This window comes from Camelus dromedarius, chromosome 7 (genome assembly GCF_036321535.1).
Source record: "Camelus dromedarius isolate mCamDro1 chromosome 7, mCamDro1.pat, whole genome shotgun sequence".
NCBI classification, from domain to species: domain Eukaryota; kingdom Metazoa; phylum Chordata; class Mammalia; order Artiodactyla; family Camelidae; genus Camelus; species Camelus dromedarius.
Window position 1 is genome coordinate 41,791,548 of NC_087442.1, and position 17,887 is coordinate 41,809,434.

At 42.5% G+C, this 17,887-nt stretch overlaps 1 protein-coding gene and 1 long non-coding RNA gene across 12 annotated transcripts in view; one reads left to right on the plus strand and one right to left on the minus strand.

Moving 5' to 3' along the window:
• Positions 1 to 3,995, plus strand: part of CPVL (carboxypeptidase vitellogenic like) — a 105,792-nt gene extending 101,797 nt beyond the window's left edge. For all 3 annotated transcript variants that reach the window (XM_010988030.3, XM_010988028.3, XM_010988029.3), the window contains exon 13: positions 3,742 to 3,995. In XM_010988030.3, the coding sequence (XP_010986332.3) occupies positions 3,742 to 3,846 (105 nt within the window). In that variant the 3' untranslated portion in view covers positions 3,847 to 3,995. The remainder of the gene's footprint in view (positions 1 to 3,741) is intronic.
• Positions 3,996 to 4,490: 495 nt separating this feature from the next.
• LOC105095836 (uncharacterized) overlaps positions 4,491 to 17,887 on the minus strand; it is a 37,913-nt gene continuing 24,516 nt past the window's right edge. For 4 of the 9 annotated variants that reach the window (XR_010381644.1, XR_010381646.1, XR_010381645.1 and 1 more), the window contains exon 3: positions 4,491 to 5,707. This is a non-coding gene — a long non-coding RNA (uncharacterized LOC105095836). The remainder of the gene's footprint in view (positions 5,708 to 17,887) is intronic. The other 5 variants (XR_010381640.1, XR_010381641.1, XR_010381639.1 and 2 more) reach the window with 2 other exon arrangements.

Consider the following 17,887-nt stretch of genomic DNA (forward strand, 5'->3'; position numbering starts at 1 on the left):
TTGCACAACTTTGTGAATGTATTGAATGCTACTGCATTGTTCACTGTGAAAAGGTTAGAATGGTAATTTTATGTTACGTGTATTTTAACACACACACACTGACACAAATCCTATAGGGAAAGTCCATGCATCCCAGCAGCATGTCAGATGGGGCTTACCTGTTCCACTGTCCATTCTGCTTTCTCTCTAATGCTTCGTAATGGGAACCCCTTTCAGAAGGCTGTGCAGTTTCATGCCCCACTGCTTTTGAACCCAGTTTCCTCTGACTTAGTGCATCCCTCCCCACAGTCCCAGCCACCAATGTCTGTGCAGCGATCTGTTCCTCCAAAACCCCCATGAAGTCTCCCCGGACACATCTGTGTCACACACCCATTGTGAATTTCCCTCTATATTTTGTCATCTCAAAAGGCACAACTGGGAAAGCTTCATTGCCAGGTCCATGTTTCTAGTTCCAAGGAGAATTATATTGTTTTCTAAAAAATAGAGTACAACAAAGCTTTAAAGTGTTTTGTATAATGCTTTTAAATTCATGACACAGTTGTGAACCTCAGAACATCTAGGATACATGAGTTGAGGGGTTTCAAGTCTAGTGTGGAAGTACCCAAAATATATATTCTTTCTGGCGATGAGATCATTCTATCCAGGGAGCCTTGAGATTAATCTTGTCACATTTAAATATGGAATCACGACCCCATCACATTTTGTTACACACCTCTAAAAACTCTGGAATGGTTTGTGTCCTTGATTTGTGAGTGTTGAGTGGCTTGGCTGTAAACAACAGAGTGGCTTATTTTTCAGCACTCGTAAATTTATTTTTGAGGTTAACACTGGTAAAATACTGTATGGGAAACTGCTAGAGAACATACTTTGAGAATTTGCACGTGAAAAAGACTTTGTTCCTACGTGAGCTTTTCGTTCCAACCTTAATGATACCATTTAGGGTGTCATTTGGTCCTTACATATGGCACCTCAGAACTGGACCGGGGTCAGTTAGGTCACTGAGAATAGGAATTATGACACTCAAGCCCTGTCATCTCTTCTTCACCACTTGATTATCAAGGACATAGAAGGTGAGTGTGAGTTTGTGTGTGTGTGTGTGTGTGTTAGAACGGATGATCAGGAAGATATTTATTAAGGTGAGGTTATGAGTAAATGTTAAACAGATTTCTTGTTATATCCTCCCTTGATGTAAATAGAGAATTGCCTGGTTTGTCACAAAATATAAAGTTCTTCTAAACGGTGGTTCTCAAAGAGTCATCTTGATACCAACAGCATCAGCATTACCTTGGAATTGCTAGAAATGCAAATTCTTAGACCCTGCTCCAGACCTTCAGAATTGGAAGGTCTAAGGGCTAGTCTGCTTTAACAAGCTCCGGTGTTTTTATGGATGTTTCGAGTTTGAGAACCACTGTTTTAAACAACTCACTTAAACCTAGATTTTTGATGCTAATGTGGGGACACAATGTTCCAGGTTAGTAGATTGATACAAGCATTTTGATCCTGGATTTTGAACAGGAATAATTATTGGAAGAATAATGACAAGGCTAATATTTCTTGAGTCCCATCCTAGGCCAAGCGCTGTGCTAAGTGTTCCATGGATGTTATTCTATTGAGTCCTCACATAACTCACAACTATCCCAGGAAGTAATATCTCGTACTCTATTGTGCAGTTAAGGAAACTGAAACCCAGAGAGGCTAAGTGACTTGCCCAAGGTCACACAGTCTTGCTCCTGTACTTTGACTCCCGAGCACAGGCCATCAAGCACTATGCTGTCCCTCCATTAGCGGCAGCTCTGGTCCTAGAGACAGGATATCCTTTAGCTCTTGGGTAGTCAGTTTATTACTGTCCTGGATGATTGCTGCTGAACTCATTTCCAGCTGAAGCAGCTGGGTTTTGTCATTAACATGACTGCGTTGTGTTCTCAGCTGAGCTGAAGTCGCACAGAAATCACTCATCAGATTCCTGCTAAGCCTGGGGAATTGGATGGGAAGCTACAGGAAGAGAATTCTAGCCTGAGATAGTGGCAAAAGTTTATTCGTCCAGTCACATGCAGGGGCTCTTGTCACAGATATGTTTACTTTCAGTCTGTGACAAAAAGTGGGACATGGGTTCCCAGATGCAAGCTTTAACACAGATGGTAAATGGACTCCACTCTCATTGCACAAGGCCTAGATGATGGCTGATGGGGGCAGAGGGGTAGCATGAGGCAGATGTTTCCAGTGGTGTATGAGGGGAGGTCCAATCTCACATCCCTTACCTGCCTCAGAGGGCTGTTGAGAGGCGGGTGAAACGTTCCGTGACTAAGCTGTAAAGTTCCCCTCAAAGTAAGGGATTATTATGTAAGTACTAGAATTCGGTAAGTAAAATTCATCCAATAATGTTGATCCATTTATGTACAGCCAGGCTGGAAGACGGTATATAATCAATGCACTATGCAAATATATTTGTTTTTCCTTTGTGCTTCAGTTCCCTTCAGAATGAAGCAGGTAACACAAGGCCAGCCTCTTATAAAGGGTCTCATCAGCGTGGTCTTTAATTGCTGACTGTGATTCAGCAGCTGGAAGTCACTGACTGTGATTCCTTTACTGCGTGTGTCCACTCGTTCCACCCACTACCAACTCCTGTCCATCCTCCACACGTGCAGCAGGACCTCTCAGGCCACAGGGGTCTCTCCTGCAAGAGCCTCTCAACACTCAGTGTCAGTTATTTTCCTTCTTGAATCATGAAGGCCTGCCCTTGTCCTCTCCTTGGGACTTTTGCTGAAACCAGAGGCTTTCCAAGTGCAGAGATCACTTCCCTTTGCTGGGTAGCCCCTTCTCGACCCCTGGGTGGGTCTGAACTCACCTCAACTACAGATGTTTCAAGGATGCTTTGTACACCTGAGGGGTCCGTTATTATCCAAACTTTGGTGAGTTTACACTTAAGACTAGTGAAGTCCACCAGATGTCAATTTTACTTAAAATTGGGGAGGAAGTGTGTTGATAATCCCCATTTTACTTTGAAATGTGTCAAAAAGATAAATGGATTAATAGATGGATAGTGAGATCCATTTGTAAGAAAACAAGTAAAGTGAGTGTTAATGAGAATATCTAAATGGTGCTTATGTGAAATTCTTTCATATGTGCTGTGTGTTTGAAAATGTTTCATAATAAAATGTTGGGAAAGATAGAATTTTCTACCTCTTTGCTCAAAAAAAAAAAATGACCTTTTAAAATTTCAGGTGTCAAGGATTTCTTTTTTGTTGTTGTTTTAATTTTTTGGAGTGTCAAAATATCTCTTTAATTAGTGGTAAAGGCTAAGATGGAAGGCATAGCTTAGTGTGAGGGCCAAGTGGACCTGCTGACTGAAGGGTGGAATTAGGTGGGTTCCTCTACCCAGTTGCAGGCAGAGCTGGCCTGGGTGGGTCTCACCTTCTCAGGGCTTTAACCAGGTAAGAATCACCGCACAGCCTAAAGGAGCTGTCTTCTCCCTCCCTAGAGGAAAAAGACAAGGAAGGCTTTTCCAGTTTTATACACGTGAAAGATGAATACAACTTTGTGTGAAATTAAATAACTACATAATTTTAAAACCATCTTACCTTAAGGTGCTAGTTCAATCAGCATATCCAAAGATATAGATTGAGAGACTATGTTCTTTATTTCATGTAATCTTTAAGAATACTTTAATCCGAATTAAAAATTTCCATTTATTTGGAATATCCAATTCTCCAAGTTTTGATTTTTCTTTTTTCCTTCTTTCAGGTAATTGTTCGAGGTGGAGGACACATTTTACCCTATGACCAGCCTTTGAGATCTTTTGACATGATTAATCGGTTCGTTTTTGAAAGAGGATGGGATCCTTACTGATGCATAATCTCCTTTCCTAAAAGAAAACTTCAGGGATTTTAATCTTTGAAAAGAAAATTTTCAGAAAAGACAATGTCACATAAATAAGAAAATTGTCTTTTTAAATCTGCAAAATATTTCTCAGCAATAAAAATTATCCTTGAAACAAATGAGTTTCTGTTTGGGGGGAGAGCTGGTCCACTACAATATTAACTTTACGAAGTGCTGTGCATGAGTAAGAATTACCTTTTAACTTAAAGGATGGAAAGGATGGATTGTGACACCAGTTGAGATAGAATTGGATACATGAATGGGATGTTGGGGCTTTGAACAGGAATTTTAAATTCCTTCAAATATGATGTGAAAAGTGTAATAAATGAATACAGCTGTAACTACATCTCGTTCTGTAAATAACAGAAGAGCTTATCATACCATGCATCTGAAGGTGTTTGCTAAATATTGGATAAGAACATCTGAATTATCATTGCAAAGGAATGGGTGATGTTAGCATAGTGGTGGGGAAGAGACTTTAGCATGTAGGAAGTCTTAGCAAGAAAGGTAGCTTGGAATTCTTTGAAGTGGAAATCTTATACATAAAAGAAATGAAGTACCAATTGATAAGCAGATGTCATTCAGAGAACATACTGAATCTTTGCCTTTTCTTTCTTTGTCGTTTTTATTTATTTTTTTAGTTTGTCGGTTCATTTGAAGTGTACACATTTATCAAACAGCCTGCAGGCCACATTAATTATAAGCAATTCTTAATTTGGGTTTTAAATTCTGTACTTCTTTTAGCCAAATAAAGAATAACCTAAGTTTGCAAAATTGTTGGAATAGCAAAAAAAATTTGAGATCATCTTGCATCAAAATATATACATTTATGAATATGCATACATTAGTAATTTTCCCACTAAAATATCACATCTCAGCACATCTTTCTTATTCATGCATCATGCACTCATATCTCTGAAATTCTACGAGACATTTGGCTTTTCCCGCATCATTTCCCCCTCATATTACCCATCCCTGAACTGGCTCACTGGGGAGCTAAATTTAAAGTCCAAAGCCTGTTCTCTCTGCAGATATTTTATTGAGTTCTCTTAATGTCTCATTTTGTGCCTGATTTCATTCAGGGTTGAGATCCTCCTTTTTTCTTTTTTTAATACATATTATTCATTGTGCCATATCCTTTAAGACCTCAAATCAAATGTTCTGATCAAAAGCAAATTTTAATTATTGCAGAGAATAAACTGGGGGAAGTGTGCAAAAAGTTTGGCACATAGCCCCACCTGCAAGTTAAATTAGTTGCATTTGGTCCCAATACTGTGTAGTGGAAAGGGCACTAACTGTGGCTGAGATTTAGTCCCAGGTGCGTCACACATGCAGTGGATGTTTTTGGAGTAAATCGCCTCACTGCACTAGCCTCCCAGAGTCCCAACGACAGGAGAGACTTCTGAGGTTCCTTCCAGCTCCTGTGTCACTGTTGTAGTGACTACTTCCCCAGGGAACCATAAGATGATATAGTCAAGCTTCATTATTTGTGGATTCCCTATTTGCACCACCTGCTGATTAAATACAATTGATTTGTAAGCCCCAAATCAGTACTTGCTCTCTTTTGTGGTCATTCACAAACATGCTTGGAGTGGCGAAAAATTTGAGTCACCCAATGGGCCCATTCTCAGCTGAGGTCAAAAGAGGCAACACTGCCTTCTTGTTTCAGCTCTCCTACTGTAAGCAAGGGTCCTTCTGGCAGGCTATTTAGTGCCACATCTTTTGCATCTCTGTGCTTCTTGTTGGTGATTTTGCTGTTTCAAAAGGGCTCCCAAGTGTAGTACTGAAGTGCCGTCTAGTGTTCTTGAGCACAGGAAGGCTGTGATGTGCCCTACGGAGAAAAGATGTATGTTAGGTAAGCTTCATTCAGGCGTGAGTTATATGCTGTTAGCTATGAGTTCAGTATCACTGAAGCAACAATGTATGTTATATAAGTTTTCTTTAGCACACGTAAAACAAGGTTATGTATGGATTGGCTGACAAAAATGTCATGACCAGAGGCCAGTAGGAACCAAATCCTGGACTTCCCTAGGAGCAGTGGTTCAGAATTCACCAATTTAGTGTTTAGGGAGACATTATAGAAAATACCTACAGCGAACAAAGAGAATGGACTGTTTTGTGGGACACTTGGCGTAGGGATCAACGCAAAATCACAGCTTGGTAACTAGAAGTGGTGGAGGTTGTCATTCTTATCATCTCCCTGCCCCCGGCACTAGGCCAGTGAAGCGTGTCGGGGACAACTTTCCAGGCCTTCCCAGAGCAGCCCTAGCCAAGTCCGTTGAGGAGACAGTCCTGTGGAGACTGAATCTGGTAGGTATTTTACTTTAAAAGAAGGCAGGGAAGGGTAGTTCAGAGACAAAAGAAAAGCGAGTTTTTTGTATTTAACTGGAAAGAGTCCTTTGGGTAGACACTCTTCATGGAGGGTACACACCCTCCATGAGATGCTCTCATTAAGGTCCATTAAGGTGCCCTCTCTCGGTCCAGAGGAAAGACACAGCACCAGAATCTCAGAGAAAGAACTGTCCTTTGGGTCATTTTGCTATGGAAGCAAAGCCCAGTGGAAAGGCCCCATGGACTAAATCTGCTTAGTGGAAGAAGAATGTCTGGGTTCCCTGGACAGCCTGACAGTGGAGAGGAGATGGTGCAAAAGTTTGAGAAAAGGGGGGGCTTGCAGAGGTAAATGAGGGAGACTGGCCACACGTTGGCTGAGACCAGGGAAATTTAGAATTCTGCAGAATCTGGAACTAGGAGCAATGTTAGCCCTGCCCTCCCCACCCCGACTATGCAGAAAGTAGGGCAGGGGGAGGCTTGCTGAAGGCTGTCGCCGCACTGTGTGGGGAGGTGGGGAGTGAGTTGATTTAAGCCTTGGGTTGCAACTGTAAAGAGCTGAAGAAAAGCACTTGTGTTGTAATGGAGTCTATCCGGAGGCCCCCGGAGTACATCTGGAAGGCCCAGCTCTGACCTCTGAGAGGTCGTTCCCACACAGCGAGATAGGCCTTCCCTGCGGGTTCATTTCAGCTGTAGATACCTAATTCTGTGAAATCAAGAAGTAATAATAACAGCTATCCTTTTTAAGCCCCTAAAATGCACCAAGACATTACCAGGTAGATGGTTTTCCCATTTCACAGAGGAAGTCATGGAACTTCATCAATACATAGAGACTTGCTGAAGTTTCCACAGCCAGTGGCAGAGCCAGTCCAGATTCAGACCCAAGTGTCTCTCCTTAAACGCCATCATCTTTCCACGGAGGAGGAAGAGAATGCCTCCTGATCCTGAAGCTCTTTCTCACCTGATGACATCACCAGGTAAGTATCAGGTGACCTCATCTGGGGATAGGGTGTGTACCAGCATTAAAAATGCGCTTTAACTGTACAGCACAGGGAACTATATTCAATATCTTGTAATAACCTATAATGAAAAAGAATATATATAATAACTGAATCACTGTGCTGCACACTAGAAACTAACACAACATTGTCAATCAGCTATACTTCAATTTAAAAAAAAATAAAAAATAAAATAATTTTTTATGCTTTATTTTGAATGTTATATAAACCAGATTCTTGGAAACTAGATGTGGTATCTGCTCCACCCAAGAGGAACTAGTGTAAATTTGAATTGTGATTCTCTGGAAAGTACTAAGAGCTTTCATTGAATTATTTATTTATGTGAAGTTCTTCAGCCATCTTTTCTCATGCCACTAAAGACAAGATAGAGGAGGCCAGAAACCAAGGATAGATCCTGGGACAAGCTGCTTGACTTTAGCCTTGATTTATTTCGGAAAGCCTGGCATTCCCTTCCTTTCTTCTTGTGAATGACAATACCCCTCCTCTTACTGCTGAGGACATAAGGGCCATGGCTACGTCGATCTTCATGCCATTTAAGCCCCTATTTCTAAGCTCAGAAACCATTTGATTCTTCATGCTGAGCCTGTGAGGGGTCCCTCTCTGGTCCAGGGAGCTGGGACTAGCTGCAAAGATGAGTGATGGAGGCCAGTTCAACTCCACCATCACACAGGAAGTCTGTACCTTGGAATAAAATACAGCTACCTGCACAGACATGTTTACTTTTTCTTGCATACTGTAATGGTTATTGCTATTATAATTCAGAAGATTCTAAAAAATGTTCAGAAAACAAACCTGAGAGTGATTGATTTTGTTGCCTCTAAGACACCAAGTTAAGAACTGAAAGCAGGCCATTGTGATTTATATCTGCTTGACTCCCAGGAAAGACATCTGTTCAATCATTTTAAAGGGGTTTTTGGCAACTTCAGGAGTGTGATGTGGGCTGTCCGTATTCCCCCGGGCTCTGCAACTGAGTAGAAGAGGCCAGGTTTGTGGTTGCTGTTCAGAAGGACTTAACAGGAAAATTCGTTGCATCTAGCCAGATCTTTTGGGTCCATATTAATCTTTTTCTGAAGTCATTAATTTGCAAATTGTTCATTGCAAAAGTTAAGTAAAAAACATCCCCTCCCCAATCCCACACCATAGCCAGTGGTGACCACTGATAACTCATCCCAGACGAAGGGAGGGTGGGCTGCCTTGAATTCAGTACCAGCAAGATTACACTCCATTAGGGGAGACAATTACCTTCCCCACCAAAACAAACAAACAAAAAAACCCCAAAACAAACAGCGTGTGGTTACTAGAAAAAAAGAAAGCCTGGATGCCAGGCAACGAGGAGCCAAAAAATGTCCACCATATGCAGAAGTCAAAGCTCAGTAGAAAGATTAAAGCTAGCCTCTACATTTTGACATACAGTGGGATTAGAGATCAGTAATTTTTCTAATTTCTCGTTGAATATTTATAATCAAAACTCATGTGTACATCTAGAAAATTTTGCTGATACTTTACATTTTCTTACATGAATCAAAGTGGAGAAGAAGTAAGTGTCCAAGACAATTGAGGAGGTGGAGGAGGGAATGCTGCATGAAGAGAACAGGAAAACCTGGATACTCACATCAGCACAATGAACAGAAATCCCTGTGGATCTCTGGCCCAGTCATGGCTACCATCACAGGACGTGCCACAGTAAACCTCCCCTGTGACAGGACGTCTTCTGGGTGCTAAAGATACAGAGACAATTTTGGCCCACTCCCCTGCCCGAGACCCTCTGGGGGAAGGTGAGGGACCACTGCACAAATAATTACAGTCCCAGAGCGCTAAGTGCTTTCGTGGAGGACGGTACAAAGTGCTTTGAGAGCAGAGACTACAGAGTGATGAATGACTCCTGGGGAGAAGTTTTCCAAACTGCGGGGTAGGTAGGAGGAAGGCTGGAGACTTTCCAGAGGCAAACAGTAGTACCGACCAAGACTTAAAGCATGCGCACCTGTGTGCCAGGGACGTGAGGCTCTGAGAGCCCCGTGTCTGCCTTTTCTCCTCTCACTTTGATCCTCCCACCTCTGCTAGTTCCATTATTTCACTGCAAAATCTGAATCCTCAAAGGGCTACTCTAAACTAATGTAACGGGAAAAGCAGGACTGATACCCATATTCAACTGATTTGAATCCACCTCTGACAACCGTGCTTTCATTTTCCCATCTTGTCTCTGCAGTCAGGGAAAGACCCAGCAGGCTGTCTCCTTGTAGGTCCTTCCGTCAAGTGGCTTTGGCGGCATGTGAGATGGCATTTCTTTATTAAAATCCACACACACTGTACAGTGACATATTGGGACAGGCCTGCCTTTTACCAATTTCCCATCTCCCCTGGGAAGAAAAACATCCTGTAAGGAGGTCATTTTGAAATAGTCCAATAGTGTGACTCATTGGAGGGAAATGCTAAAGGCTTTGGGATGAAAATAAACAAAAGTGGAAAATATGTTGATTCTATCACACACACAAAAAAAAGGCTCGGAGTGGTGCTGCACTGGAAGATTGAAGCTGATCTTAGGCAGGTTGGGCGGAATAGTGGAGAGGGATTTAGTTCAGTCAGTGAGGCAGTTTGTTCAGGGTGAAATTTCACCAGCATATATTTGCTGGGGTAGGGCCATGGACAGGGAAAAGGGACCTCTAGCAAGACATGGCTCCCTCAAAAGAGCTCCTTCTGCCCCTGAAAAATCTTAACATTCGTTCGGCTAGAACCTAAGAACAGGTCTTTAACAGTTCTAGCTTCTTATGTATTTAAAAATGTAATTCTCTTTTGACTTTTTTTTTTTTTTTGGAGTATAGTCAGTTTACTATGTGTCAGTTTCTGGCGTACAGCATGCTTCAGTCATACATATACATACATATATTCATTTGCACATTCTTTTTCATTATAGGTAACTACAAGATACTGAATATAGTTCCCTGTGCTATGCAGTATAAACTTGTTCATCTATTTTATATATAGTAGTTAGTGTATTTGTATACTCTTGGCTTCTTAAGTAAACCAAACTCCATGTAGTTTTGCTTCCTTACACACAACTCTAATCTGTCTACTTATTCTATGTCCCAAGGGCTGCCGAGTACTTTTAAGTTTGTGTCAAAACACCCTGGCTTTGAAGGCCAGTCACAAACGGATTCCACCTACCTTTGGGGTTGTCTTTTCCCGCTGCTCAAATACAGCCAATCGGATGAGGTTATCAGCCCTCACCTATACACCATCTCTATCTTCTCTTTGCTCATGGATCTCTTTCTATCCATCAAACTCTATGAAATAAAATACCCCCAGCCTTCCAGGCTCACTCAAAAGTGCAAAATGCTTCAAACCTTCCTCTTACCTTGGTTTCTCTCTTCCCACCTCTGCCTCAAGAGAATCACTGTCTTCTCTGCATTATCTGTCTCCCTCCAGTTAACACATATTTCTGTCTTGTGTCAGAGTTGTTTGAAGTTTCCCTTTTTCCTCCCCATTTGAACAGGCAGCAGACTCCACTTCCCTTGCTTCAGGGAGGTAAGGGGCGGGATGAGAAGCAGATCCTGGCTTTTGCCTTCTAACAGCCAGAGGCCCAAGGGGAGGATAGAGTTTGAGAAAAGGTTCATGGCTTGAAAAACAAGGGAGAGACACCAGACTAAAAGGAAATTCACCCAATTAGGGGCAGGAGCAAGTTTTGCGGGTTCTGCTTCCTGGCAGAACCCATATTGGGGTTATATTGGGGCAATACCCCGGAGAGGAGGACCTTCTGGGTGAAGCATCTGGGGGCTGATGCCGCAGGCAATGACATTTTCAGTCTTGCCCAGAAGCAGCAGGTGGCCACCAGGTGTGAAGGGACCGTGGGGACAGACAATATGAGGAGCTGATTAGCAGAGGAACATTCCCCAAAGCCCTTGTCCCTGCATAAGACTCCTGAAACCTTAACACAACTTCCCCCACCAGGCCCCAGGGATGGGTGGGGGAAAGGAGCAGAGCAATAACTGAGATGAAATTTCCTACTGGCCCAGCAGGATAAGGGTGCAGAATTCTAAAATTATTGTAGAAAACTGAGAGACCACCTTTCTTATCAGCTGAATTTGTCAGTTGATATTCATTCTTGGTACATTTAAATACACATATCACAACTTCTCCCTTGAGGAAGATGACCTGACTTCAATTCAACAATATTTACTGACAGGCACTGTTCTAGACGGACAGAGACAGAGCAATGAGCAAGGCCAGAAGACCCCTCCTCAAAGGCATTACATTTTGGTGGGAGGTCAGTACAAATGCACACATACCTATAGAGATACATGTCAACAAATGCCACAAAGAAAATCAAAGCACTAGGGGGAACCAAGCGTGGCAGGAGGTGAGGACATGCTTACATGGGGGGGAGGCGGGAAAGGTCCCCCTCACGAGCTGACCTCCGAGCAGGGCCTGAAGGAAGGGCAGGAGGGAGTCTCACTCATATTCAAGAGAGCACACAACTAACACTGCAAAACCAGCGAGGGGTGCAGGCTCCTCAAAGGAATAAAGGCTCAGGATCTGATCCAGGAGGAGGGGCCAGTACCATCTGAGGCACGGGAGATGGCAGACCAAGGTAAAGGCCTGGGGCTTGCTCAGCTGTGCTTCCCCCACAGGGTGCCAAACACACAGTATGCGCTCAGGAAATGCTGACTGAATACACGGGGGCCCAAGCATCAAGCATCACTGTTTATGCCACATCGAGGAGTCACAGATAACACATAAAAACAAGAATAAATACACAGGACATAAAAATCATCCATAAGCTCATAACCCAGATATAACCACGTTTAAACTTTTGATACTAGTCCTTCTAGTCTTTTACGATTTGTAGATCCTACCTTTCCACATTTGTCCTGTTTTCTTCAGTTAATCCAACTGCAATTTTTAATAACACCCTTTAACTCACTTAAGATACTTCAGTGGTACTTAAGGGTCTAACTGGGTTCAGAAAGTTAGACAATGTGGTCACAAGGTGACTGACTCTTTAAGGGCCACAGGAGGTGCTCAGCAGCCACTGAACTTTAGAAGGAGGGGGATTCATGGGCCACCAAACCTGTGGACTGAGGCAGAGTGATAGTGTGCCGGCCCACATGGCCTGTGCAGACCCCCAGCTGCAGGATGCCCGGGGCTCTCTGACACAGGGAATGCCTGGCTTCACGGGCCATGGTCACTAGCAAGATGGTGCCTGTGAATTCCTCCCCTTCCATTTGGCCTTGAGGCATTAGAACATTTCCTAGAGAGTCACTTTGCTCCTCATAGGTCTCTGCTTTTACCTCTAGTAACTGCCCCTACCTGTTCCTAACTCTCTCTCCGGATGAATGACTCAGCTTGATTCAGTGTCTACAACTTGAGGGCTCCCACAAGAGCCAGACCATTTTGTAACACAAGAAAAATGTAGCTCAAACAAAGGCAAGCCACCTAAGAGAACAACTATACGTTAGAAAACAGAAAACATGTTTATTTTCAATGTCCAGGATTATAAACTCTTCAACTATGAAAATAAACATGTGGCTGGGTTTTAAAAAAAAATCAGAAAGGACTTGATAGAAATCAGGCAGCAAACCTAAGCTCTTCTCTGATGAGCCTCCTACCCTCCCATCTGCTCTGGGGATGGCTCTTTGGGGCTCTGTAGGGCCTGTGCCCGGGTGTCCTCTTAGCCCCGGAGAAATATAATTGGTGTGTTCATGGCCAAAAGGGAAGACCCCACTAAGTGTTTTTGGAGTAAATGCAGATTTTACAGGTGAACCATCATTGCTACAGCCTAAAGATGGTGCTGGCTGGTTATAGAAGCTACTTTTTTGCCCATGAGCAACAAGTTAATTTATTTAAGACTTGCATTACTGAAAGAAAAACAAAACTAAGGCAGGACAAAATTAATGAGAAATTTAAGGAAAGAAAAATCACAACCACCAACAAACAGCCCTCAGTTTGGCCGAGGGGGTGAAAGCCAGATGGAGGAGGGAGCCCAGGTGACCAGCTGAGCAGGTGTGTCTGCCAGCCGTCCAAAACCTGCAAGGCACTTGAAGAATCAGAGAAGTGCTTCCTTTCTTCCTCTTTCTCTTCCCCCCGCTTCTCTCCTTTCCCATTTCCTTCCTCCTTCCCTAGAGCAAAGGGGAGGTTCCCCCACTGGAGTTCTTCCAAATGAGGAGGAGGCACAGTAAGATGGGACTGGGTACCAAGACTGAGGAGCGGGGTGGACGAAACAGAGCAAAGCATCTAGGATTTTAGTCATGTCACTCTCCCAAACTCTGGATTTCAGAATAAGACTCCCGTCCCAGAGGTAATAAAAGGTACAGTCAGCTGCTCTAAGGCTGTCCACTGTCAGTTCCTGGTGGGTTGTTAGACGCTTTGAGCTTAACCAGACCTGCACGTATCCTCAGTCTAATTCTATCATGTGGCTTCTAATGCCATCATATGTAGCCCCTGGCAACAAAGCCATTTTCCAATTGCTAGTATCCTCTCCCTTCAGCACGCATCCTGCCAGAATCATTTACAGCTCCACATCTGAATCTCCCCAGAAAAGAGATTTTTTTTTTCCTTTGGCAAGACCGTTTCCGGAAAACAACCGTTTCCACGGGACAAATGAATATAAAAGTTCTGTTCGTGATGATCAGCACAATAGTGAAGAAATTAGGGGATCTTGGTATTGCATAAAGGAAAAGTAGGTCGCAGAAGTTCTTTGTGTAGTATTTTTAAATTTATGGCTCTTACCACATTTGTGCCTTCACCCATTTGGTGAAGAACACTAGTTTCCTCAGCATAACTCTGTTAACGTTTTAATTCACTCTAGAAGCCCCTACAAGAAGCTGCATGAGATCTATAAAGTTGGGGGCTTCAGCCTATTGTGCTGGACCCTTTATTCATAGCTTCTGGCAGAGTACCCGGCACTCACAAGTGTTCATTAATATTTATTTGAATGAACTGAGGCATTTTCTAATGGGAAACTGGAAGTCTAGCCATCTTTGGAATTTCGTGGTGTTCTGTGTGAAATGAAGTGTTTATCTATCTTGGGGTTAAGAAGGAAAATTATGATCTAGTTTTACTCTAAGGAAGCAACTAGACTCTTAAAATAGATTCTTATCTTACTTACCTTAAATCTGCAAGCTACCACTAGGTATTTAGGAAGTCAACCCTTTCTTCCATTACAAATACAAACTCCATTCTGCGTCATGGCAGCACTCCTGTGCCACTTACAGGCTAAACCCTGCTGGCAGTAACGAACAGATTGCCCGCCCTGTGCTATGCCTAACAAGATTCTGGACTCAGGCAGAAGGGATACACTTCACATTACATATGCTACAATGAGATTTTCTCAGTTCTCTTCATCTTTGGGTAAACAAATGTAGCACATATAACTCTGAAAATGCCCCATATTGTTTTGTTTTTAATCATTCTTAGCTGTTTGATTCAGTGGTTGAGGATGTAAGAAAACACACAATTTCCACCTCTGCTTTTTACTGTTAAAAAAAAAAGCTGATTTAATAGAACTCTAAAAACTGTTGGCCAAATCCCAGATGAAGCTTTGCAGTGATTCTTAAGTGACTTTCTAAAAGTCTCCCTTATTTATAATGAAATTATAAACTAAAATCCAGACTGCTTGTAGAATCTTTTCCCAGAGAGAAAAGTCTGTTCCAAATTTGCTGACAGCTAAAGAGAAAATCAGTGGTGCTCCCAGCAGTAAAACTGGGCTGGGATGAATGAGGCAGAACTGAATCCTTCAACTGAAATTCAGATGGAAACCTGAGAGTTTTCTGGGGTTTCTTTGAACCTGAGCACAGGGAATATGTACCGGCAAGAGGTAAAACCAATTCGTGATGATGTCAGGCCTGGTGCTTCTAACAGTGCCTTGCTCTGCTTCACAATTTGATGTGGAAGTTAGTGAAAAGAAAAGCATATGCCTTAAGAGATCTCCAGTGCGCCCTGGAGGATTTGGGGATGGAATTTCCATGTTCCTCCTGTTTCGATAGTTTTAAAACCAATTACCATGAAATGTAGATGGGATCCAGTTGTGGACTTAACCTGTGAATGTGGCTATCTGGAAAGTGAGCACATCAATGGACCATTTATCTCAGAAAACTGCTGTTTAATCTATTACGTGTTCAGTATAAACTATTCTGTTAACTGTAGTAGATGTGATCATAAATAATTGTTCTGTGTGACTATTGCTGAAAAACAAAAAATAAAAAATTTTCCTTTTCATGTCTTCTCATTTTCTTTTTCACTCTTTGGAACAATAATTCATGCATATCTTCTAGGATTCAGCCCCACAAACAGCGAATGTGACTTAACAGCTTTTAAGCTTCTGAAAGTTAAGTGGATTTGGCTATTGATTTCTTACTGCATTAGCTGGCTTATTAGAAATGTATTTTGTTCATGTGACTGACAATGAGGTTGATAGTACGATAGCCTTACACCAAAAGCAGCTTTAGTTTTTGCCTTTAATTAGAATTTTCACACCCTAGCAGCTTGGACTTGCCAAGGTTTCGCGCTTTAAAGGGATTATGCTGAAGATTATAAACATGGAATCCACATGGAAAAAGGCTGGATATCCATCTTAGGAACTGCAGCCCCATATCCCTACTGGCCAAGTTGCTTGTGAATGTTTGAGGATTCCTGTCACTGTGAGTTGCTGTGAAAGTGCAGAGCAGCTAAGGAAAAATCCTCCAAGGAAAAGGCTGATTGGGAGTTGGCATGGCAACTGTAAACAGGACCCAGCCTTCCCCATTTTAGAGAATTCAAACAAGTCTATGAGCTGGAAGTAGAACGCCAGAACAATCTGAATACCTAAAAGATGAGAAGATAGCAAAAGTGCTGTTTAATTAATTAAAAAAGATATGATCAGAAAACAGAATGGAAGGCTGGTGTTAGCAAAGAGCTAAAGAGGCCTTCATTCTTTAGTCCAGCGGAAGCAGAATATCAGATGGCGGAGACCGGGCCTGAGGCCGCCTCAGGGGCAGAGGGCATTGTGCTGGGCCGGGCAGCCTTCCAGCCCCGAGGTAGACCAAGGGGACTGGCTGCACAGGCTGAATAAGAGCTCTGCCCACAAATCAATTAAAATGTTTCATAATTAAGGGAAAATGCTTTCTAAGGAGCACCGCCTCCATGAAAGGGATTTGGAATAAGACCAACAATACAATCAACTGGACCTCGATTTGAGCCACTACACTATGGAGTGTCATTGGCTGTGTCATCAGCTTGTTCCTCAAAAGAAAATCTGAGCCTTATTCCCATAAAGGAATGTAGGACTCTTCCCTGACTGCCAATCAAATGACACATTCAGATGACATTTATCATAGAGGGAAGAGGTGCTACTAAAGATCCCTGCATGAGAACTTCCAAATTGAGGAAGAGACAAACTTTGCCAAATATACGCTTTGACAATACTTTCCTAAAATAGAAATGTCCATATTACCTTTACTGATTAAAAGAGAAGATTGAAAGCAACTCAAATAGCCATTATCTGGGTCTTATATAAATATGATGTATTCATTTTTTTTTTTAAACTAGAGAATAAGGAAGCTCACTTTGTGCTGGTACAGAAATGTCTCTGTATCACTCAGTGTCCAAACAGGAGAGTAGAAACCACTATTTATTTCAAGCAGGGAAGGGTGCAATGTAGAATTGGTTAAAAACTGCTGGAAGGGCTGAGGAGCAGAGAAAGAAGGCGGCTGTTGTCTAAAGACTAGAAGCTGCCACTGTCCCTTGGCAGGATCCTGTGAATGGATGCTCACTGCTGCTGTTGCTGAAACCACTCTCAGGCTTCTGGAGCCTGTAACACAGCCGTCAAGCCCAGGTGCATGTTTCTGCTGCTGCCAGTAGCACGGGAAGTGATTCATCTCTTCCTTCCACACTGGAACCTACCACCTATGCCTTCCATCGGAAGAAACTAACATGAAATTGGCTGGATGAGTGAGTCTGGAAAAGGGGACGGAGAGCGTCTAGAAGGATGAATTTGGACCTAACAGCCAAGAGACACAATCTGGTACATCCAGTCTTTTGCTACTCAGACCCAGATGTATCATTCAGTCCACACTGTTTCTGTCCAACATCATACTTCCACCTAACAGAATGCAACAATATTTCTCATATAAATGAGTGCAGGCTCACTCTGTCCCCAAAAGCGGGGAACACAGAGTAGGACCATTCTGAGGAGGCAGCCTCACCCACTGTATTCACCACTGGGTAATGTCAATCTCTTTTCATTTAGTCACCATAGCACCTTGGATATTCTGTAACCTAAAGACTAAATTGTAAAGTTAACCACCAACAACATAACAAGCAAAGAAGAAAATACACAGAGTTGCTACAGTTCTTATTTTGGTAACTGGTAACAAAACTAGATGATTAATAATAATGAGAATTGAATAACAACTGTAAATGAGTTTCTTCCAATGTCTATTCCAAGTTCCATTTGCCTTTAACCAACACCTCAGTTGTTCGGGGTTCCCTCCTGGAAGGATGATTTAAAACTTCACTTCCAAAGGGTCTGAATTTTCAGTAGTCTTACAGGTTGCAAAACTATTCTTTCCATAATGGAAAGAATTCAGTGTAATAAACTTGCTACCAGGTAGCTGGCTGGTCCCTCTGGGAGAATGATGCCACATCAGGGCTAAACATTGGTTTCTGCTATCAGTAGGTTAGATATCCAGCAG